This window comes from Hibiscus syriacus, unplaced genomic scaffold, assembly GCF_006381635.1.
Source record: "Hibiscus syriacus cultivar Baekdansim isolate YM2019G1 unplaced genomic scaffold, ASM638163v2 tig00003041_pilon, whole genome shotgun sequence".
Classification (NCBI taxonomy): Eukaryota; Viridiplantae; Streptophyta; class Magnoliopsida; order Malvales; family Malvaceae; genus Hibiscus; species Hibiscus syriacus.
This window is the reverse complement of record NW_024061960.1, coordinates 3,091,143-3,116,323: the sequence shown is the minus strand read 5'-3', so window position 1 is coordinate 3,116,323 and position 25,181 is coordinate 3,091,143. Positions and strand designations below refer to the sequence as shown.

The window sequence follows — 25,181 nt, the reverse complement described above, 5'->3', positions numbered from 1 at the left end:
TTCAACTTTAAACTCAATACCCTTCGTCCTTCTCCTAGTAATATTTACAATTTCTCAAGCTCTTCTGTTTTGTTCTGTTCGTTTTTTTTTTTGCTTTTTAGTCTGGAAATTCTTCAAAGTTCTTTAAAAATATATTGCTACCCTCATGGGATTGGTTCCAATCGGGAAACTCAGAATCGGAGGTCTCAAAAAACAACAACAGCTGCAACAATGTCGAACATGGATTCAAAATTGGGTTTAATCCAACAATCTTTCAACTACCGTTATTCCGAATGGGTCCGGGAAGCTCTCGACGAATTACCCGACAATTTCACCATCACGGATCCTTCAATTTCAGGCCACCCTATCGTTTTCGCTAGCCGGAACTTCTTGAAAATGTTGGGTTATTCTCGGGAAGAAGTAATCGGTCAAAACGGGAATATATTTCAGGGTCCCAAAACTAATCGGAGAACGGTAATGGAAATAAGAGAAGCGATTGGAGAAGAGAGGGGTATTCAAGTGAATTTGGTGAATTACCGTAAAGACGGGACGCCGTTTTGGATGTTGTTTCATATGAGTCCCGTTTTTGGGAAAGAAGATGGGAGGGTGATTCATTTCGTGGCTGTTCAGGTCCCGATAACAAGGAGGCAGAGGAGGAATGGAGGGGTGAGCTTCAGTGAGGATGCCTCAGGCTTGAATGAGATTATGTTCGGCTCTTGTAGGAAGGAAGTGGATACCAATTCTGTGCTCGAATTAGGTCGTGTTTTGTCCTCGGATTCAAGTAGTAAAGGTTCGTTTTCTCAGCTACATCTTTTATATTGTAGATATTATTGAATGATCAATTGCAGTACTAACTAAATATTTTTCATTCAATATGCTTTTACTAGTATGTTTGTTAACAACTGTTCATTTAATGTGGAAAGATATTCATAAATAGCAGATATAACAAATATGCTGATTTCCATTATCAAATGCAATTTACAATTTTCTTTCAAATCACTTCTTTGACCTTTTGGATTGAGTTTTGGTTATCTGTTACTTGATGTTTCACTCTTTGTTTCAATGATAATGATTGACACTATATTATCATCTTTCATTGCAATTGGATTTAGTTGTTCTAGTTCTCATCTAATTGTATTTTATATTAGTAGTAGACATTGAAGAGACATGCGAGGCAAATGATTTCGAGAAGCGAAGGGCAGCGAATGCATTTAACAACATCTTGTCCGTGCTAACCCACTACAGTGAGTCGACTGGCCGATTGGTCTGTGGGAAGAGATGCAGTGTGCCTGGGGTAGGCTACATCAGTTCATCACTAAATATATCACTTGGTAGAATCAAACAGAGCTTTGTATTGTGAGTTTGCAAATTCTTTATTTTCAATTTTATAATAATAAGTTAATAACCAACTTTAGCAGGGATTGCTGATGTCTCTTACTTTTGTTTACCTGCAACATATTTTCGTGGCCTTGCAGAATCGATCCACATTTACCCGGGCTGCCTATAGTTTATGCAAGTGATGCCTTCTTAAAATTGACAGGTGCTTTTACTTATCTAATTTACAATACTAGGCATCATTGTTAACCTTATATAATTACTTTACCAGTGAAGAGGGGAAGGATTAGAGTAGATTGTTTATAAACCGATTTAAGGATGCAGTTTTTGTAGCTTCTTACATACTTCTTTGCCTCTATAGGCTATGATAGGCATGAAATATTGGGGCTTAATTTTGCAGTTTTGAATGGTGCTGATACAAATACTTCAAGTGTACATCAGGTAAACTGCTTTTATCCAATATAAACATGAAAACTTCCTGGGTTATATAGTTATATAAGGACTTCCTATTGGGTGGATGGTTACGTATTGCCTATTTTTTCTTCCAGATAAAGGAAAGCATTCAAACAGAACAAGCATGCACAGTACGTATCTTAAGTTACAGGTTGATACTCTGACACTTCCTATATTTACCGAAGTAAGGATTTGTTCCCATAAGTTCTAATCATGCATGTCTTATTACTGTACCAGGAAGGATAAAAGCTCATTTTGGAATAGCCTTCACTTATCACCTGTTCGTAATGCCTCTGGCAAGGTAATGTGTTATTGCGTATGCACCTTTTATTGATCCATATAAGTTCTATGATCTTAATTTTTATTGTTCCGTTGACAAGATGAATATTATTTACATCTTGTCGTTAGTCACTGGTGTACCTTCAGCTTCAAACACTGAAGTCGAGCATTGATGAAATTGGGTACATCAGTTTTATTTAATATGATTTTTTTCCTGGTTTTTCTGCAAGGCCAATTAAGGTTTTTCTTCTTCTTTCCTTTTTTTTTTTAAAAAAAAAACAAGAAACACACAAGCAATCCAGTCCAGTAGGCTTGCCTGTCATAACGTAAGACCACAGTGATACTTCGTAGCATATGAACGATAGAATTTGAGCCTGTATGTTTAGTACTTGATATTTTTGCCACTTCATTCCATCTCATTTTTACTTTGGGATAATCCGGCTTGTGCTTTGTTATTCTCAATTGAGTAACAGAGGGATTATATTTCATGATTTATGTTTTTAATACCACCTTAATTTTTCATATTGAATGAATTGATACTAAAACTAGGTAATTCTGGAAGTTGATAATGGTTGGAAACTTGGGATCTCGGCTAAAGCTCAGTTACTGTCGATGATTGAGCTGTTAATAGTTCACAAGTCTGGATTTTACATGTTTTAGTTTTTCTCTATTATCTAAAGCCTGCTTGGAGAGTATCAATGCTAGTTATAGCATTTTTGTAGTTGTGATTTGCGCTCTCTTACACCGAGTATTTTGCTTCAGATAGCTTACTTTGTGGGTGTTCAGATAGAGGAAGAGTGCAAGAGCTCGGACAGACACGGGCTGAGCCCTGAGATGAGGCAACTTAGCACTGTTGGTGCAGTGAAGGTTGCAGTGAGGAGCTTATCAATGGCTGCTGGCTCCTCCAAGTCATAAGACGGCTTCTGTATTCTTCGCAGCTGTTATATATCACTAACTAAACACTTGAATCCAGTCTCAAACGTGTAATCTCCTACCGGTGCAGATTATCTTTTGTAATCTCACCTATTACCTGTCGGAAATGTCAAAATGTAAAGGAAGGAAAAGGAATGATCAGGGAGGGATTGTTTCAGGGGTTCATTGGTATGTAACATTTGGTTATGTAGAAAATGTATCAATAACTTGTTTTCCTTTTTGGTAAGTAAATCTCTTGTTACCAGATTTCATCCACAATTGTTTCATTCTACTGTTGAAACAATCCTTCTTTTCTCCTTTTTACAATCAAGGCTGATATACAGAGATGCTAAAAACAAACTACAAGGCCAAGAGTACAAAGAAAAGAAGAGGCTAACAAATGCAAAAGCTAAAATATCTGATTCTTTTAGCCCACACTATCCTACCCCCGGTTTTCACCCTCCGAAAATTATTAAGTTTTCGTCAACAAAGATCATCGGAGAGTCGGAGACTATACTTTCTGAGCAGAACTTCCAGCAGCCTCTCGAAGACACTTAGGGTCACCTCTGTTAGAATAGCTCCATGAGTCCATACTCCTTGATCTTTGACATAACCTTTTAGAGCTAAATATGATAATTGACTGTTATATCTGTATAATTTATTAGCTTATTAACAGATATGATGACTATGACACCAACCATCCTATGACAAAGATGTTCATACTCCGAGAAAAGACCGAAGGAGAGATCTCTCTCTCTAATACTCCCTTTCATCCTCAATCTAGAGGAGTTTTCTCTCCCACGCCACCGTTTTTCTCCTTTCTCTCTTGGAAAATCATGAGCTGACTGCTGTCACTATATCGACTGACTCCCCATTTAAATTAAAAGGGATGAACTGTCAGCGACTCATGCAATCCATTTGTACCCATCAATCAATAGTTTTCATGGTTGCTGCTTGCTCAATGGATAATGTGTAGAGCTGAACTAGGCAGCAGTTGAGAACAATGGCGCAACCAAATATGGGAAGGATTTTAAGCACAATCTTGACTTCCTCTCCTTGCTGCACTGACCATTCAAGCTGTCATGTTCGCATTGCTTGAACTTTTTGTCATGCAACTGTTCAGCATAGAAGCAACCAAAACCTGTTCAAGTAAAATACAAACTTATTTCTTCATCACCGAAATGGAATCAAGGCAGACTGTATAAATGCTTGAAGGAGGTGTTATTGAATATTATTATTTTTTAAAAAGCATACTTAAAATTACGTTTTAGTTACCATTTGTAATAATAGTGATGTAGATGTATCACCATAAGATAATGTTCGATCATCATTAAAAAACAATAATGAAGTATGGATTAAAATAATAGTTATAATATTATAAATGATAATAATAATATTATAAAATAATATTAGATTAAATTATAAAAAATACAAAGGATCAAATATGGATTAAATTGAATAAAAATAAAGTTTTATTAAAGTTAATAATATTTTTATAATAAAAAAAATGTGACATGTTTTTATAACAAAATTAAAAAATATAAGATAATAAACATAACTTTTAAAAGTTAAAAATCAAAAGTATAAAAAATATTTTTTTTTAAAATTGTTACAGAAAAGATAGGTGGATTCATCATCATCGCCTTGTTTTTAATCTATTCTCAATAAAAAAAAAAAGCACAGAAGTAATGCACCTGCCTCTCAGTTTCAGACTTGAAGCAGTCTGCTAGATACTCCTTACTTGCCAGCTCCCTTTCTTTACTTCTATAAATAAGATCAGCGGTTGGCGGATTAATAATAATAAAAATATCCAACGAAAGATGAAGATTTTCGTCAAAACTCTCAAAGGCACTCACTTTGATATCGAAGTCAAACCAGAAGATGCGGTGCGTTTCTTCTGTTTCGTCTTTTGAAGTTTTCAATTAATTTTTATGTTTTTTTTCAATCTTTATACTTATCGTATGAATTTTATGGTTCCTGCTAGGGTTTCTTCTGATTGTTCTTTTATGTTTTACCCATTTTTGAACATCAATTTAGGCTTAGGTAGGACTGTACAAATTACAATTTGCTTATATCATTCAGATTGTAATGCCTGCGGTTGAATTAGCAGACGCGAACTTTAAATTGAAGATCATGAATGATAGTTTGTTCAATTTCCGCTTTTATTTGATTGAATGTGCTCATTTAGTTTATTGGAGGGTTTACCTCATCTCATGATGTCCCACCCGCTGGATTGATACTCCTATAGTTGCATGGACGGGAGGTATTGTATGGAAAATTTAATAAATTTTCCATGTTCAAAGAGACATGGGAAGTAGTTGTGATATTTTAGTGAAGGAAGTGGGGATGTGCTACTAGTTCACTGAAAGTAGCGAATAATATTTTGTTTCCGGGCTCTAGTTTTGCTTGATTCTTTGATTTACTTGTGTCCTTTAACAAGAATATATAGATTTCCATGTCAATGTTAGTTTTAGTATACAAGATATAAGGTACAAATAGAAAATACACAAACATTGAACATAGAAATATGCTAGTAATATTTTGTTTCTTAAATGTTCTTTTATTGGGACTGAACTTTCTTAAATTTCTATACACAAGGTACTATTGTTCGACAGAGTGATATAAAGTTCTGCATTCTGAGTTTAGCCATAATCTAGGGTTTTTTGTTTGAAGGGTGTGGATATCCTATTGTTTGATGGTATTTTATTGTTTTTGCTATGTTTTTAGCGATTATATTTATTCCTAGGGATGTCTTGGATATAATGCTTGGTGCAACTGCCTTTTACTTTGTCATTGTGATGTTATACAATTCTGCTATTAATATTTGTGAGTTGTCTTCCAGGTAGGTGATGTATAAAAGAAAATAGAAACTGTTCAAGGAGCAGAAATTTATCCTGCTGCACAACAAATGCTTATCCAGAAGGACAAAGTTCTTAAAGATGAGACGACTCTGTCTGAGAATAGTGTTGCTGAAAACAGCTTTATTGTGATCATGTTGGCAAAGGTGAAATTAGTTATTTCCCACATTCCCCCTCTTCTTCTCACTCTCTCACTTGTTCATAAGTTCTTATCTAATGCTTCCTAACCTTGCTGGTCAATTGTGTTTGCTTGTAATAAATGCCTTAACTGACATGATTTTTCATGTAGCTGTTGGATTCAGAAGTTATCTTAGTTTTGGTTTAGGGTGGAGTGTGGTGCCATTAAATTTTTTGAAATATGGTTGTTCCCTTGTCTTAGTTGCATGCTCTAAAATGTCAATTTGTTGCTAAACAAGAAACAATACTTCTTGATGTGTTCTTTTTCTGGCATCTAACCTACTTGTATCCTTGTTTATTTTCATTATATTCAATTTGGTACTAATCCTACATTGTTTTCTCTTATGCTAGAATAAGGGTTCATCTGGTGATGGTGCAACTGCTTCAACAGCTCCAACAACTAAAGTAAGATTACTATTTTTTGACCTCTCCTGCTGTGTTTTCCATAATCTTTTTATGAACACTAATTTCATTTATGCATAATTGCTTATTAGCAGTTATTATGCTATGATTTTTTGTCTATATTACTGAAAAGACATTTTCATTTGATATGACCTGGAAAAGGCATTAGGATTTTGTTTCTCCTTGTGGAAGATGTTTTGTTCAATATTATGATGACTAATGAGAAACAACTTGGGTAAATGTAATTTTTACAGGTTTAAATCATTAAATGTTGTAGATGGTGAATAGCAGTGCTTTAAGTATTTCAGATATGGGGCATGGTTGAGTTGCTTTGTGTCCAAATGCTTACGGCTTACCATCTTACTCACACTACTGATTGATAAGTAAAATGCATAATGTTGGAATCTTAGTTATTCTATTACTAACTTGGTCCCACTTTTAACATTTGTGAGTTACTTGGTTTCCTCTTGTTTTCTCACCTTTTCCCTTCTGATATCATATCAACAAAAAATTGTCACCATCGTAGTCTCTCTTCATGGATCCACTAGAACAGTTTAATTAGTTAATTTTCTTTTTTGATCTATTTAATGCCACAATAATGTGTGAACCTGTTAAAACTTAGCTATGCACTCTCACAAGTCACAAAACCATTATGTGATTTTGATCTTCAAATTTCTTTTTGAGCATGAATAGAAATGTGTTTTTTTCCTCTCTGCTATATAGTGTGGAGTGATTTTTGGTTAGTTGCTTCTGGAAAACTGTGCATGTATATGCAGGTTAATGAGTAGTGATTTTGGATGCAAGTATTTTTTGCCATTCTCTCATAGTTGATCAAATGTATTCTTTGTAGACTCCCCAGACAATTGTACCACCGGTGGCTCCAACACCAGCTTCTACTGCTCCAGTTGCAACTTCAGCTATGTATGTCTATCTATTCTGCACTTTTTGTTAGGATACAACAGGTCCATTGTGGATTATTTCTTATCAATTCTTTTTCAGGGCTACACCTGCACCTGTTGCTGAATCTAGTCCTGTTACTTCAACTACTATAGCGTGCGTAACCTACTCTCCTATAAGAACATCATGCTTTCTGAAGGACTGGAAGCATGTTTTTGATTTTATCTGTCTTCAATTGCTTTCTATAGAAAAGTTCCTCGTGTTTTGTTTTTTAATATCTTGAATAATCTGTCGAAACAGGTCAGAATCTGATGTTTATGGCCAAGCGGCATCTAATCTGGTTGCAGGAAGTAACTTAGAAGGAACAGTCCAACATATTCTTAATATGGGTGGAGGGACCTGGGATAGGGATACTGTTGTCCGTGCCATTCGTGCTGCTTATAATAACCCTGAGAGGGCTGTGGAATATTTGTATTCTGCAAGTAATTCCTGTGTGACTGACTTGAAATGGTGATGTGTGAGCTCTTTTTGATGAGTGCCTCCAGTTGGCAACTTATACGTAGGGTTATTGAAATTTTGTTCTTGCCATTGGTTTATTCTTCTCCTTAAAGTAGATGGTAATAGTCTCAGATGTGAGATCTTCCTGAGGATTTCTGGTAACGATGATAATGCCATTTCTGTTTTTTATAATTAGATGTTTTTCTACTTGCGCCTTGGTAATTTCCCTTCTACCAAAATATGCTTCCTTTTTTTCATTTTGCTGGTCCTTTTTTACATGGTGGATCTTTCAGTTTTCGGAGTTAAAGTATGGCATATGTGTTTTTCTTTTTTTAAATTTTTTAATGAAAAAATATGTATTGTATCAAGAATAGTTATACTCATTTTTGTCCCCCCCCCCCCTCAAAAAAAATAAATTAAAAATAATAATAGGGAAGTTGGAATTTGTATAATTTGACATTTCTTGTCCCAGGTCTTTATGTGACGTAAAAACAGCCCTTTCCATTTATTAGAACAAGCATTCATTTTGTTGACTACTGTTTAGTTGCTTATTGGCATTTCATTATGAAATTTTATTGTAAATATTAGGGGTATCCCTGAGCAAGCTGAAGCTCCAGCTGTGGCCCATGCCCCTGTAGCTGGGCAAAACCCTAACCACCCAGCATCACAACCTCAACAGCCTCCTCAAGTGGCAGCTGTTCCTACAAGTGGACCCAATGCAAATCCTCTAGACCTCTTTCCCCAGATATAATGCAGCATATATTTGATAAATTTGATGACAGATAACCGTTGACTTGATAATCTGTTATTGATACAGGGCCTTCCCAGCATGGGTGCAGCTGGTGCTAGGACTGGCACTCTTGATTTTTGCGCAACAGTCAACAGGTCTCTCTCTCTCTCTTTCTTCCTTCAAATGGATATATATGGGCCTTTTTGGTGTTATGCAACTCGCAAACTACACTCGTTTTGCTTCTCTTTTTCAGTTCCAAGCTTTGCGAACAATGTGCAGGCTAACCCACAAATATTGCAGGTTATTCTCTGAACCCTTGGTTTTTCTGGTCCATCTGTGTTTTCGTTTTTTCCCTGTCTTTTCTGAAGGTCTTTGTTCATTTATTTTTGCAGCCTATGCTTCAAGAGTTGGGTAAACAAAATCCACATCTAATGAGACTTATTCAAGAGCATCAGGCTGACTTCCTTCGCCTGATCAATGAACCTGCTGAAGGTGGAGAAGGGTGAGTCTTGTCACTTTTAGTTGCTAACTTCGTTAGCCTAGTTCTGCATGTCTTTGAATGCATATTTGCTGTCTACTGTCATAGGGACGTAATGGAGCAATTAGCTGAGGTGATGCCACAAGCTGTTCAAGTCACACCTGAGGAACGTGATGCCATCAAACGGGTAAATTATCTTTTGTTTAAAGCTGACTAGGATGTATGCATTATTCCCTGTAATTATCCTTTCTTCACCTATCTGTCTTTGGTTGTTCGTTGAATTATCTTATTACTAAATTTCTTTTGCCTTGATTAGATCTGTCAAGTTTCCTGCACCCAAAAATTTGAACCCAATTTGGTATGAACCTGTCCAACTCATATCTGAATTGAATCGTAAACCCTTAACAACTTGAGCCCGAAATAACCTGAACCCAAAGTGATCTGAACTTGTAATGACTTGTTTTGAAAAACATGAATAATTTAAGCCTAAAACAATCTGAAACTGTAACTATTCTAACCCAAAATGACATGAATCTAAAATTGACCAGATCCAAACATTTTGAAACCTGAACTGGTCTGATTCAGATTATATCGACTCAAAATCAACCTAACCCACCCAATGGATAGGATCTAGCCTTGATCTTTGTATTGAGTTCAGATATATGAACATTTGTTAAATATTTGTTGATATATAACCTAAGGCATGATTTGCAGCTAGAAGCAATGGGGTTTGATAGAGCAACAGTGCTTCAAGTGTTTTTTGCGTGCAACAAGAATGTGGAACTGGCAGCCAACTACCTTTTAGATCATATGCGTGATTTTGAGGATTGATTCGGGGTTTCTTCTTCTTTTCATTTTTGGGGGTTTCTTGTTATTTATGTTACTCCCCCCAACTCTGCATCTTAGGTCATTTCCAGCCCTCGTCTCTACTCTACAGTATCTCTATCTCTACTATAAAGATAAAACAATAATTCATCTTCAGTACCATCTCTACATTACCACCAACTCTACTTTATTCATAATATTTAACTATTATAATATTAATTTTACAAATATAAAAGATAGAATAAGATAAAATAATGTAACAAAAAAAGGAAAAGAAAAAGAAAAAAAAATTAAAAAAAATAACAAAAATTAAAAATTAGAAAAATAATAAATATATATATATATATATATATAATATGTAGTGCAGCTACAGTGCAACATCAATTGTAACATGTAACTGTAGCTGTTGTTATAATCCAGTATTAAAGTGATAATAGGTTGAAATTAAAATTCATCTCCAAATTGAAGATTCTAACTTGCGCTGGAGTCCCGTCTTAAAATCATTTGCATGCCTTACCAAGTGGCATTTCTAAGTGACCCCCAAAAGTAAAAGCCTTTTAAGCAGCATTTCTAACTCCACTATATATGATATGTAAAATTTAAAATATCCAACTGTTTGTTAATGGTAAATGATTGAAAATTTTAAAATATCTAACTGTTAACATAATTCAATTATTTTTGGATAAGGGTAAAGTACACAAATGGATCTTGGACTTTAGGATGTTGTTTTATTGAGTCATTCGACTATTGAAAGTGATAAAATGATCATTTGATTATAGGGCGTCGATTTGTTGAGTCTTTTGGTTTTTGAAAATTACAAAATGGTCACCTAACTATTCATATATTTATGAGTTGGACGTCAACATGTTGACTGAGATATGTTAGTCGTTTGTAATTCTAAGATTAGATTTTGACGAGTTTAGAATATATGAATAATCGAATGATCATTTTATAGAGATCCAATAAAACAAAGGACCCTCTTGGTAGTGTCTTGGAACAAAAATTTTACAAAGCCAATGGGCTGTAACTTTACAAAATGACCACTAGTTGAAACCCGACAATACAGACCTACCTCTTAATCCCGGGCCTACTCTGATTTGCCAGTAATCTTCTTCTGCAAGTGGAAAGAACTGCTTTTTTATCCGCGTGAAGACCTACCACCCGATGGGTTTAGGTTGTAAACCACATCTTTTACTCTTGGATTGACCGTCTCCCTTCCCGTGTCTATAGTAACCCACACTACCACTAATTTGGGAAGCTATTGATCCTTTATGTACCAAACCATCAATCATTGTCAGAACAAAACACGCATTCAAGCAACACGACAAACACAATTCAAATATCAACTCACTTCCTCTCTGCGTTTCTTCTCTCTTTTCCTCCTGGAATCCCATCTTTCAAAACAAGAGTCTCTAGAAGACTAAATCTTTGTCGTAACTGTTTTTTTTTTTTTTGTGAGAACCATCGTTTAATTGTTTAGAAAACAGTTAAGATTTTAATTTTGAAAAATTCGGTGATTTTGGATTAATTTGACTTAAATTAAAAAGAGTCGCCATCAACTTTTAGTTTAGGCAGGTTGAATATCTAAAAATGCATTTTAAAAATAATTTTAAGAAAAATTATTTTTTAAGATAAAAGCTGGTTTGCGTTTACCAAAGATTTAATTAAAACGGATTCGGGAGTTGGTTACACGTGGGGAAGGATTAGCACCCCACAACGCCCTAAATCGGTACCTAATCGATCAATTAATGTCTTTGCAACAAAATTTTACAAGTTCAACTTTAATTTAATTTTTGATCCCTTAAAACAACAAAAATGTGAATTTTATAACATTCAAAAGCAACGAAATATGTTAAATTAATATTACCAAGCCATTAGAAAGATAAAGAATATTCAATTATTTAAAATTATTGAGACAAGATCTTAGATAAGTTCTAACTACCTTTTCTCGAAAATTTTAAATAACTGAATATTTCCTTTTCTTTCGTTCCCAAATTTTAAAGCATTGAATCATTTTTTATGTCATTAATGGGATATACTTCTAATTTAAAATTGTCAAAAGTGGATATCTAATAAGTTAAAACAACCCAATTCAAACAATTTTAAATTAAAATGATATTACCCTTAATTCAATTATATAATAATATCGAGTTATGTACATGAGGATAACATACATATTAACTAAAAAAACATACTTTAATACATGTTTGAACCTAATTTTTTTTAAAAGAATACATGCATGTGAGTAGTAATATATATATATATATATATCTACTTTATGAACATGCTAGTGGATTATCGATATTTTAAAATGGTTAAACTTATGTATTACATGTATTATAATATGTAATAAATATCTATTTTTTTTTACAACTTAAAGAAAAAAATGTTTATTACGTTATGCTTAATATATGCATGAACTATTGATAAAAAATAAGTCCTATTTAATATTTAAATGCATACATATATACAACTACATAAGCATTATATCGTCTAGTAGAGAAAATAAACGCTTCAAATATAAAAATAACTACCCATGAACAAAACAAGTCACCATTGGTTCATATGATACTCACAATTGCTTATAGTTATTTTAAATTATAAAGGACGAAAATAGGAAATAACAAAGACATACGTATTAAAATGCAAGACTAAATAATATTGTAGGATTAAAACAAAAATCCACAAAATTACAATTCAAATGTAAAAAAACCACATGGAATCGAAATAGCCTAGCCTAGAACTAAAAAGAAAACCCGTAAGTTTTGAAGATATAAACATAAACCCAAAAGACAATAAAACCAAAAGGCACTACTTTGAATATTAAAGGTTTGCACACATGATTAATCCAAAAATATTTAATATATATTCTAACAAACTAAACCTAAACTAATCCTAATCCTAAATAACACCCCAACAGTCGTTCTATACTCCTTTGCCTCTTTCTTCATTTCAATTTTTTTTTTTTTTGCTTTCTTTCTTTGTTTTCATATGAATCCGACCGGTGGCCATGAACCACCATGGCCACCACCCTATGCTACCCCGATGAGAGGTCAAGCTACAAAGCACCAATGAAACCCGACCCCTTCAGGTAAACGAATCTTCACTATCTATTATTTTATTTACCTGTATTTCACACACAAAATCACTGGAAAGTAAAAACAATCAAATCCAAAAAATACCTCAATAGATTTATATTGCTTCGATAATGGTAGGGGAAACCCCAATTACACTATTTGCTCTTTGAATCCCGGGAAATTAATGTTGTTTACACACTGTTTTTTTAATTCCCCCACACTCTCTTGTGTAAAAACCCCTTTTTATAGCTATTCGAAAACTCTTCCAAATCTTCTCCCCTTTGCTTTGTTTTTCTAGTTGTATTTATAATGCACTTTGAGTGGGTTTTCCATTGATTTTCGAGCAGTGGTATGGCAGATACCAAATTTCTTGAGAGAATTTGATTTAAAAACAAGTTTAGGTGATGTTTGGTTTAGTGGATTTTTTATTGTTGCTTGACGTAGGGGATGACGCTGGTGGCCTTGTTAGTGACTCGACGGTGCACGACCGGAGCATATGGCGGTAACGACACTGTCATTGTTGGAGGCGATGGTAGCTTGTATTTTAGGGTTTAAAAACCGTAATTATTATTATTGCTGAGTTGGGCCGAATTTGGGTCTTGATCCAGTTTGTTGGGTTGTAACTTGTAATATGGGTTGTTGGGTGTGGGCTCCAGGATTTGTATTATGGGCATGTATTTGTCTCCTGATTGGCCTGCATAAATGTAACATTAACATTAATTATAATAATAATAATATAGTAATAATATTTATAATATTTTTTTCAGCCCGGTCAAAAATGGGTGTCTACAGTTGCCCCTCTTTACACATTCTTGTGTTAACAAGAATATGGCAAAGATGAAAAAGACAACCAGTTTTTGTCCGGTCTTCTTTTTTAGCGTTTGATTTGGATATCATTTGTTGTAAAGCATTGGATTGAACAAGTTCTTCTCATTATGAACTTTTTCTTCGTCCTTGAATGAGTTCTTCTCATTATGAACTCTCCATTAAAAATGTCAATCCCTCAAGTGAGGCGTCACTGATTCGAAATGCCGTGAATCGAGTGATAGGTCGAACAAGCTCTTCTCATTATGAACTCTCCATTGAAAATGTTGATCCACCTTTTTCTGTGATGGAATCGAAAGGAACAAGTTCTTCTCATTATGAACTTTCTCCTTTAGGATGAGTTCTTATCATTATGAACTCTTCTGAAAATGTTAATCCCTCAAGTGAGGCGTCACTAATTCGAAATGTCGTGAATCGAGTGATAGGACGAACAAGATCTTCTCATTATGAACTTATTCTCCCTCTTTTGGATGAGTTCTTCTCTTTATGAACTCTCCATTGGAAATGTCAATCCCTCAAGCGAGGTGTCACTGATTCGAAATACCGTGAATCAAGTGATAGGTCGAACAAGCTCTTCTCATTATGAACTTCTTCTCCCTCTGATGGATGAGTTCTTTATGAACTCTCCATTGGAAATGGCAATCCCTCAAGCGAGGTGTCACTGATTCGAAATGCCATGAATCGAGTGATAGGTCGAACAAGCTCTTCTCATTATGAACTTCTTCTCCCTCTATCAGATGAGTTATTCTCATTATGAACTCTCCACTGGAAATGTTGATATGTTTATCTTCTCTTTGAAGATTTTCAAGCCTGCAAAATATTATCATATGTCAGTAAAAATTATGTTTGAAGTACCCGAAGGTATTGACCTAAAGGTTCTCGAATCTTTGTTGAGATCCATTTCTTTCAATGGTGAAAAATATGGATTGATTCTTTGATGAAGTCGTGAAACGAAATCTTTGTTGGCTCTTTGAATTCCTATCAGATATTTAACACTTTATGAAAATTAATAAGAAACTTGTTTTAAGAGAAGCTCTCTCGAGTGAGATAAATTTTGTTTCGAAGGAAAATTATCTCAAGCAAGACGAAGTAGGTTTTAAGAAAAACCATCTCAAGTGAGATTCAATTTCTTGTTTCAAGGGAAAGTTGTCTCAAGCAAGACGAAGTTGGTTTTAAGAAAAACCATCTTAAGGGAGACAAAACTTTGTTTCAAGAGAAACTGTCTCAAAAACTTGTTTCAAGAGAAACTGTCTCAAGGGAGACAAAATTCGTTTCAAGGGAAATGTTCTCAAAGTTCTGTGTTTCAAGATAAACTATCTTAAGGGAGACAAAATTTGTTTCAAGGGAAACTGTCTTAAGAGAGACAAAATTTGTTTCAAGGGAAACTGTCTCAAGAGAGACAAAATTTGTTTCAAGGAAAACTGTCTCAAGGGAGACAAAATTCGTTTAAAGGGAAATTGTCTCAAGAGAGACAAAATTTGTTTTAAGGGAAACTGTCTCAAGGGAGACAAAATTTATTTCAAGGGAAGCTTTCTCAAAGTTCTGTGTTTCAAGAGAGACTATCTCAAGGGAGACAAAATTTGTTTCAAGGGAAACTATCTCAAGCGAGACAAAATCTTCTGTTTCGAGGGAAGCTATCTCAAGCGAGATAAAATCTTCTGTTTCAAGGGAAACTATCTCAAGCGAGACAAAATCTTTTGTTTTGAGGGAAACTATCTCAAACGATATAAAATCTTCTGTTTCAAGGGAAACTATCTCAAGTAAGACAAAATCTTCTGTTTCGAGGGAAACTATCTCAAGCGAGATAAAATCTTTTATTTCAAGGGAAACTATCTCAAGCGAGACAAATCTTGTTTTAAGAAAAACAACATGTAGTGAAATGAAATGTCTTGTTTTGAATAAAACCTGTCCCAAGCGAGAAAAATCTTATTTTAAGAAAAACAATCTTGAGTCAAATGAAATGTCTTCTTTCAAGTAAAACAGTCTCAAGTGAGACAAAGTCTGTTTTAAGAAAAACAATCTTCAGTGAAATAAATCCTCCGTATTAAATGAGATTGTCTCAAGCGAGACAAAATTTGTCTGGAAATGTTGAATCTGAAGATGATTGCTCCCTCTTGCTGAGGATGTCTTATTGTCTTTTACTCTCATTTTTTCCTGAAAGATCAGTAAAATATAGCTGAATGCAACTATCTTGATGATGGATGTTTGATGCAAATATGAAAATTCATGTATGTATAATGCATGTTCTTCTTGATTAATAGCAGTGAAAATGTGCTCAAGCAATCTTGGTTCTCTTCTTGATCTGTTCGTCTTCATTCTTCTCTCACACCAAGATTACCATCGCATTTCTTTGCAAACATCTACTTTCCTGGCTCCCTAACGTTCCAATTCTTTGCCCCATTTTATGATTCTGAGCTCCTAGGTTTGAGGGATCTCTGTCAATTTCCAGGCTAAACTCTCTAGAGAGATTGTCCTGTTTGAAAATGTTTTCTCTTTTTATTTTAAAAATATGAAAAGTTCGTTTAAGAAAAACATCATTCTTTTAGGCTCATAATTGAAGCAAATCACAGAATATGAGTTCAGTAAATATCAAGAGAATCAACAACTCTTTTAATCTTTCAAAGTTATACCTCTTTGACAAGTGTCAAAATTGATGGGTTGGTTTCAGGTTAGCTCCTTAAAGTTTCTAAGGTTTCAGTCATCAAAATGTCATATCTTCTTCGGTCTTTGTGAACTTTACAATATACCCATCTTCTTTGACTTGACATTTTAATCAGATGCGAAAAAAATGACACAACCAACATAATCAATCACTAGACTTTCTAAAACACTTCTGTTTCAGTTCTCTGAAATCTTTCATTTAACCAAAGCAATGCGAAAATATCGATCTAAAAATTAAATTTCTGTGTGCTCGTGTGTAGTTGACTATAACAAGTGTTCCTTAACTCCCTTAGTCCATCGTTACCGAAACTCCTTATTTATAAAATTGATTTAATTTGCCATTGTCTGGCTAGCTGAGATCAGCTTTATTGTAATTTTCTTTTATCGGGCCAGCTGAAGGGTTCATCTCATCACAAAGTCTTTGACTTGACAATCACAGTGGACCATACACCGAATTGCCAAGTACCCGATCAAGGTCATGGTTTGAATATAATATATTCATAAAGCCAGGGCTTTCGAGTTTCCTCTATAACCAATTGCCTTAGCGGAATAGGTCAGCTTTATTGTATACATATAATATAATCACCTTTATCAGGCTAGCTGAATTCTATCCATAAAGCCAAGGCTATTAACCAATTGCTTTAGAGGGACTACTCAAGCTTTATTGTATATATATAATAATATAACATGTATATATAACTCTTAAGAAGAACCTGTTATAGTCTAGGTGGTTTGGCGGAAATCAGAAAATCTCATCGTTAGAGTTCAATTCCCAAGCAACTGAATTTACCTAATTGCGAAGATTTCATCATCGAACGCCATCAATAGAAAGTAATCTAGACAATTTCGCAAAGTCATACACAAGAGATGCCCCATGTTGTCCGCTCCTATTCATACCTGAATGCCAAACCTTTTAATCGTTTCCTCATAAGGCTATAGTAGTCTCTGTAAGAGAATGGTATGGGGTTTGAGTGTATCATATGTGGTAAGGTCAAGGGTCTTTATTTTATCAGTTTTCAATCTTGTCAATTTCTCAAAGATCTATAACTCTGATTCTTAAAAGAGCTTTTAATCCAATGTATATTTAAAGAATTTCGAGTCTGAAAATTATTCTTTGCTCATAACCTCAGAAGGTAGCATTTTACTTAAAATGTTCGATTGTCAACTGACTTACAAACTTTTTAACAAAAAGAGAAAGAAAAGAAATGCAAACAAGACAATATGTGAATGCCTCAAAAGTTCGTAGTGGCTACAATGATTTTTCTCAGTTTGCATCAGAATGCCCTATCATCCTTCGAATGTCCATGCCCCTGAATTGATTAAGTGTTGAACCTTACGCTTCAATGCCCCACAATTCTCAGTAGTATGCCCCGAGCTTCCTATGTGGTAACTATGCACGGTATCAACATCGTAACCCTCAGGATATGGGGACTATTTTCTCAGATCATTCTGGAAGGCTTAGTCCTACAATCAGCCGAACAAGCTCCAATTGTATTGATTTCAACTTCTTGATTTTATGTGGTGTCACATAGTATGACCACTTTATATAATCCTCTATGAATTAACTCTATGTTTTTTTATGAATTATGCATGTAAAAATGACTAAATAAACAAATGTGATGCAAATGCATGTATGCAAAAGGTGTCATTCTAGAGTGATCATCCTAAAATAAATTTCATTGAACACAAAGGTTTTGACACACCAAACAACTTTTACACATAAGGAATAGTTTTAACTCTTAACTTCTCTATCTCTCTCAAAAGCCAAGTTAACTTCCACTCATGTTCGGGTGTTGAGTTATCCATCTGCTTCAAATCTCTTGCAAAGACAACTAACTCGACCAACTTATAAGCCACGTTGCTTGCTTGAGTAACCATTTCATTCATAGCATTGTCTTTTTTCTCCACTTTACATTTCAACCTTTGAAGTTGTAAGCAATATTGACCATTCTCTCTAGTAAGAAACTCGATGCAGTCATGAAGTTCTCGTGCAAGATTTTTATAATCATGTACCAACTCTGTCATTGTTTTATTATCAGCTCTACTTGTTTCGAGTTCAATATCTTTCTTACGATTATGGTTTTGAAACTAGGCTTCTGCGTCTGTAAGGGCTGTTCTCAACATTTCGTTCTTTGTTTTCCATATCCCTATCTCTTGCAAGGTTGTTTTATATTCATTTTCTGTAATTTGTAGATCACGAGAGCACTTCTTAGCTCGTTCTTCGTGCATTTTACAATTTATTTTCCATTGTTCGACACCACTCTTCAATTTAAAGGTTTCTTTTGCCCACTCTTCTGGATTATTACCTAACCCAACATTTTGAAAGGTTTTGATTGATGCTTTGAAAACCATCTTGCATGGCTTCCAATTCTCTGTTTAGAATGTCTTTTTCGTTTTAGAATTGAAGTATTTGAGCTTCATATTTCAATAGACGCTCTTCGTTTTAGATACCCTTACTGATGCTTTTGTCCTTGGACTCACTCGGTTTCGCCTCGACCAGATGTTCGACTATTAAACCTGGTTGACCCTCATTCTCAAATTTCAATACTCTATGCTCTAGCAAGTAATTAATTCGACACCATATGATTATAATGTCCTTGAGCTCCTGCGTGATATTCACAGTTGGTATTGGTATCATACCACTCCGGATATGGAGGTTGCAAAGGCTTTACATACTGCGGGGACACCTCTCGGGCTTCTAAAAGCTTATCATACAACTCCTTATATGATATAGGGATAGAATCAAAATGAGAGCCACCTCTCGGCTTGGATGGAACTGGAGTCTTCAGGTTTATTTCTCCTGACGCTGTAAGTATACTCTCAATGCCCACGAGTTCTAATTGCATGGTTTCTTTTCTGGACTTCTCAATTTCACCATTTCTTGGCTTTCCAAAACTTTTGTAGACAATGATTGTTGTGCTTCTCACTGCTAGAACTGCTTGATTACGAAACCCCTTGTCCATCATGAAAGCCATCTACTATGCTGACCACTCACAAATCGACACCTTTTGATTATGTCATGATCATGCAATGCAGACAAAGAAAAAAAACACATAAAAAACAAGGTAGTACAAATAGGATAACAAAATAACAATAGCAAAATAAATAAGCCAATGCAAAAATAAGAATGCAAATCCACGAGGTATTAACTCTGAAAGTGACCACTTATAGAACAACCTTAATTTAGACGATAAGAATTCAGTAAGTACACCATGTAGTCAAAATATAAATGTGATTCTTCATATCTTCATTTCTTTGAGTCGTACTCTTCATGGAATCTATCATTGCACTTCCAAAATTGTCGGTGTATTTTATCACTTGTGATGAAGTCGGATGTCCTCAAATTGAATCTTGAAATCTCCATTCTTACCTCTAATACGAATTGGTCTTCATGTCTTTATGAAAGGTCTTCTTATCCTTGGTATGACTGCATATATCTTCTTAGAGAACAACTTAGTCTCGGTGCCTTTAAAGGTAGTATTCAATCAACTTCAAACTTCTTCATTTATCGAATCTCCTTCTTCATAGGTATGTCTTTAATCAATTTCAGAATTCTTCAGTCATCGAATGTCCTTCTTAATGAATCGTTTAAACATCTTCGGATCTCCCGGTTTTGGCTACATGGATGAGAATTTCTTGCCTCAATATGGTCAGCCTTCTTATTAGTCAATCACTTGCGAATTAACACCTTTAAATGACATGAAGATGCAAATGCAATAAAATCACAATAAAATAGACACAAAACAAAAATGGGTTAGTACTTATAAGATAAACAACAAGATAATAAGTATATTAAACATCAAATAAAACCTACCATCACATGCTGGCTACCCAATCATGCTTTAGTAGATCCTACCCAACATGATATCTACACACATGCTTTGTTATTAATAACAAACTCTAACCTCATGATATCTAATTCATATGCTTCATACGGAAAACATAAAACCTAACCGCCTGTTTTTCTAGTTCTCATACTTCTTGCAAAAATAAATACATTCGAGGAAAATGTTAGAATGAGTTTCCCCTTGTGACTTTTGAAGAATTCCGGATAGAAATTCAGTATAAGACGGGCAACAGTTTGGTATCACTAACAAGGTCCTCGAATTATCTTTTGCTGGTGCCCCTTTGGCTTGCCATATCCTCGACCCTCGCCCATTATAGGCTTAAACGGGTCAAGTTCAGTTCGAGAGGATACATTTCCCTATGTCCATGCGAGGAAACTCAATGTTTCGCTCATAAACATAAGGCATGTACCCCAGAGGTTACTTGCTAAAGCCTATGCGGAGAAAAACAATTTTTCTCTCGTAAGTGTAGCATTCACCTTTACCTAACAGGACATAGCACAATTAGAATGCTCTAAATGTCGAAAGGTTATAGCAGCAGTGGAGGGAAACTCATAATACTTTGCCTCGTTCCAAGAAAAACAACAGACTAAAGTAAAGGTCAGAAAACTCAAACATGTAAATCACACGTTAGTACAACTATTTATTAGTTAATCAAATCACAAATTAAAATGCAAAAAATAATTTAACACAAACATGGGATCAAAAACAAGACTAGAATGAATTTATAACTTTCATATGCAAAGACAATTTACTAATCGATTATCGACTTGACTCTCTAAAAAAACTTCCCCAGCGGAGTCGCCAAGCTGTCGTAATCGTTTTTTGGTGGGAACAATCGTTTAATTGTTTAGAAAACAGTTAAGACTTTAATTTTGGAAAATTCGGTGATTTTGGATTAATTTGAATTAAATTGAAAAGAGTCGCCATCAACCTTTAGTTTTGGTAGGTCGAACACCTAAAAATGCCTTTTAAAAACAATTTTAAGAAAAATCATTTTTTAAGACAAAAGATGGTCTCCGTTTACCAAAGATTTGATTAAAACGGATTCGGGAGTCGGTTACAAGTGGGTGACGTAACCGTTTTCTCGGCGGGGACAATCGTTTAAAAAAACAGTTACGACTTTTAATTTTGAAAAATGGGTGATTTTGGATTAATTTGAATAAAATTGAAAAGAGTCGCCATCAACATTTGGGCTAGGTAGGTCGAATACCTAAAAATATCTTTTAAAAACAATTTTAAGAAAAATCATTTTTTAAGACAAAAATTTGTCTGCGTTTACCAAAGATTCAATTAAAATAGGTTCGGGAGTCGGTTACGCGTGGGGAAGGATTAGCACCCCCACGACGCCCAAAATTGATACTATGTCGCTTACAAGTTATCGTAAATGGTGGAAATCCTGAATCAAATATAAAATTAAAATATGATCCAATTATTGAACTTTGATTAATTTGCTTCGAGTTAATTATTTAAAAGTGTTCTTGAAATATATTTAAATAAATAACATTAAAAATAATAAAATAGTGTTTGCTAAAAATTTGAATAGTAAAATATATACATATAAATATATAAGATTTTTAAAGTATAATAAGTAACAAATAAACCGATCTATATAATAACATTAATACAATTGAAATTACTTTACATACTTATAACAAAATCAAGTAAATTTAAATTATATATATATATATATATATATATATATATATTCGAATTAATATATATATTAACAAAACTTAAATACTAATTTATGAAGTAATATAGACTAACGAACTAAATGACTAGGTGACTAAAAACAAAATAATAATTAAGATAAAAATATAAGTATTAGACTAAAAAGAATAATGGAACTGAAACAAAACAAAATATCATTCTAAAGGACTAACATCGAAATAAACCATAAATATGCATAGGACTAAAAAGAAACATGCATAAAATTAAAAGTCAAATGTCTAAACAAATAGAAATTCGAAACAATTAAATTCAGGGACTAGAATTGAATGCGCGCAAAAATAAGTATACATAATCATAAACATACAAACTTTGACCAAGGGACTAAAACGAAACATGAAAAAAAAATTAAAAGTCTAATGTCTAAAATAGCAAAAGTTAAATATAATACATTAGGGACTGAAATTAAAAACCCATAAAAAACGAAGATAAAATAAAAAATAAAAAAACTAGACTTAAGGACCGAAATATAGCAATTCTAAAAATGATGGATATTGCACTCTGTTACCCCATTTCACAAAACACGGTTTGACCAAACAATTAAAACACAAGTTAATATATATAAATATATATATATATATATGATATTTTATATAATATTTTTACCCTAACCCTCATTTAACCTACCCAATCACCCCGCCGTTTCAAACCTCTTCTCTCATTCATCCTCTCCCCTATTTTCTATACTCTGGCCGAGAGTCCTAAAAGCTCTCTCAACATCATTGCAAGCCATCATTTAGTGGTGGTCATTCTCGCTCAGACCACCACGAATAAGTCCTAAACCCGAGCTAGTGAACCCAAGTTTAGATCTAAAGCCCCTCGAAACTTGTATGCAGACTTTGATTTTGATTCTTTAAAGAGTGATCGACCGATGAGATCCTCTGTAGAGAAGGTAAGCCTTTTGGTTCTTTTTCCTTGATTTTGGTTTATTAAAAAAACTTTTTCCGTTCGTTTAAAATTTCAAATGGCTGAGGACGTTTTTTTATCCTCTAATCTCTCGAATGGTGATTGCTCAAGGGAACCCGATGCTTACTAACACTCAGCTAACAACCAACCAAATAATAGCTACCACACGAATGAAAATAAAAAATGGAACCAAGAAAGGTAATGTAACTAACTCATCGTCTCTATATCTTTACTTGCTTAGAAATAAAATATTTGAAGGTTACTGGAAATTAAGTAACTGAAGTGAAGGAAACCTTTTAAAATTTTATTGATTTTCTATTTGCTTACATAAACACGAGAAGATGGCCTTATGTATTCCTAGTTGATATTTCCCGTTGTTGACGGAATCCTTCTCTTATTCGAATCGTTGAATTTCCCTTTCGAATGGCTTTCTTTTCTATTCAAATGATTGTTGATAACTTCCCTGTTCTTCATTTTTTTTATTTCCGTTTCTTCCTCCCTTTCTTGTTCGAACACCCTTTAATTTATGCTTGTTCTCTTTACCGAATCCTCATGTTTGTATCTTTATTTTCTTCGTGTTTGGTAAAAGATAATGACTAGTTTAGGTGAAATCATTAATTTGCTTGACTTTGGTTGATTGAAGTAGGCGATCTATCACTGTGGATGATTTGTGTAGGTTGATAAAAACGGTGATGGCTCGGAATATCTCGGCTTGCAGCTCATCGGTGGCTCGGCTGGAATCTGGTGTATTCGGAGGCGGCGGCTGGCTTCGGTTTAACTCGACGACCAGCTTACATGGCGGCTACTGATGTTGGCCACGGTTGCTTTAGAAGATTAGGTAGAATTTTGTTACGTGGGTCTATATATTCCACTAACAATTTTTTCTTTTTTAGCCTTCCATCTTGCACATAAATTCAATTGAGGATAGTATCCATATCCTTGAATCTTGTCACTGCTATTATGGTGCACATGATGCGGTCTGTTGGTGAATATGTCGTGAAACTGCTGGGGAGATGTCTCGGGTATGTATGTGGCATGTATCAAAATATAAATTAGTTAATTAATAATAATAATAATAATAATAATATTTTAAAATGTCCGGACAAAAATGGGTGTCTACAACTAACCCTATTTGTACATTCTTGTGTTAACAAGAATAGGGCAAAGACAAAAAAACAATTAGTTTTTTGTCCGGTTCTATTTTTTTGTTTAGCGTTTGATTTTGATATCCTTCGTTGTAAAGCGTTGGATTGAACAAGTTCTTCTCATTATGAACTTCTTCTCTCTTGTTGGATGAGTTCTTCTCATTATGAACTCTTCACTGAAAATGTTGAGTCACCTCCTTCTGCGGTGGAATTGAACCAAGGTTGAACAAGTTCTTCTCATTATGAACTCTCCACTGAAAATGTTGAGTCACCTCTTTCTGCGATGGACTTGAAAGGAATAAGTTCTTCTCATTATGAACTTTCTCCTTTAGGACGAGTTCTTATTATGAACTCTTTTAGAAATGTTGGTTCGCCTCCTTCTACGGTGGAAACCAAGGTTGAACAAGTTCTTCTCATTATGAACTTCTTCTTCCTCATTGGATGAGTTCTTCTCATTATGAACTCTCCACTAGAAATGTTGATCCCTCAAGCGAGGTGTCACTGATTCGAAATGCCATGAATCGAGTGATAGGTCGAACAAGATCTTCTCATTATGAACTTCTTCTCCCTCTGTCGGATGAGTTCTTCTCATTATGAACTCTCCATTGGAAATGTTGGTTCACCTCCTTTCTACGGTGAATCTTAATTGTTATTTACTCTCTCTGAATTTTTGTCAAAACATTCAAAGCATTTCATTGAACATGAATGAATGAGCATGTTCCTATTTATAGATGCCTACTGATGTATACATGATTTCATTTAAATATTATGAGCTCCGTGGTCCTGCAAATCTTCATTTTAAATGCGTCATTTGTTCTTTCATTTGCACTCCACACTTTGCTTGGGCTATGTTTCGCTAGTTCTCATTTCTCTTGTTCCCATACAAATCCTTTTCTGTATCCCTTTGAACTGTTCATCTTTGTTAGCGTATCAAAATATCAGTGTTTTCCATGTGCTTTTTCTCAACTCATATGCATTTTCTTTGGTCATGTCTTACCCTAATCTCTTCGAGCATTAGGGTTAGAATCTCTGCTATAGAAGTATTAATTCAGAGTAATACCAAAAAATCTTTTATTTTTTAATGCAATGTCAATCTACTTATGAGAAGAATGAATAAAATTGGGACTTGGAATAACAAACTTTGAATTCACAATAAATTGAATTTACA

At 34.3% G+C, this 25,181-nt stretch overlaps 1 protein-coding gene and 1 pseudogene across 6 annotated transcripts; both read left to right on the top strand.

The window, feature by feature from the left end:
* On the top strand, window positions 1–3,174 carry LOC120169048 (protein TWIN LOV 1-like). 6 transcript variants are annotated; one of them, XM_039177292.1, is made up of 7 exons: window positions 1–769; window positions 1,128–1,335; window positions 1,455–1,519; window positions 1,715–1,755; window positions 1,863–1,918; window positions 2,005–2,068; window positions 2,809–3,174. In XM_039177292.1, exons 1-7 carry the CDS (start codon window positions 211–213, stop codon window positions 2,959–2,961), a joined length of 1,146 nt encoding a protein of 381 aa, XP_039033223.1. In that variant the 5' UTR covers window positions 1–210; the 3' UTR covers window positions 2,962–3,174. The 6 variants fall into 6 exon arrangements, 4 of the variants coding, with proteins under 4 accessions (XP_039033223.1, XP_039033214.1, XP_039033210.1 ...); XR_005520635.1 differs by having other exon boundaries at window positions 4–769; window positions 1,676–1,755; window positions 1,863–1,898; window positions 2,809–2,876; XR_005520636.1 differs by having other exon boundaries at window positions 4–769; window positions 1,676–1,755; window positions 1,863–1,898; window positions 2,833–2,847.
* Window positions 3,175–4,743: 1,569 nt separating this feature from the next.
* Window positions 4,744–23,476, top strand: LOC120169080 (annotated as a pseudogene).
* Window positions 23,477–25,181: the final 1,705 nt, after the last annotated feature.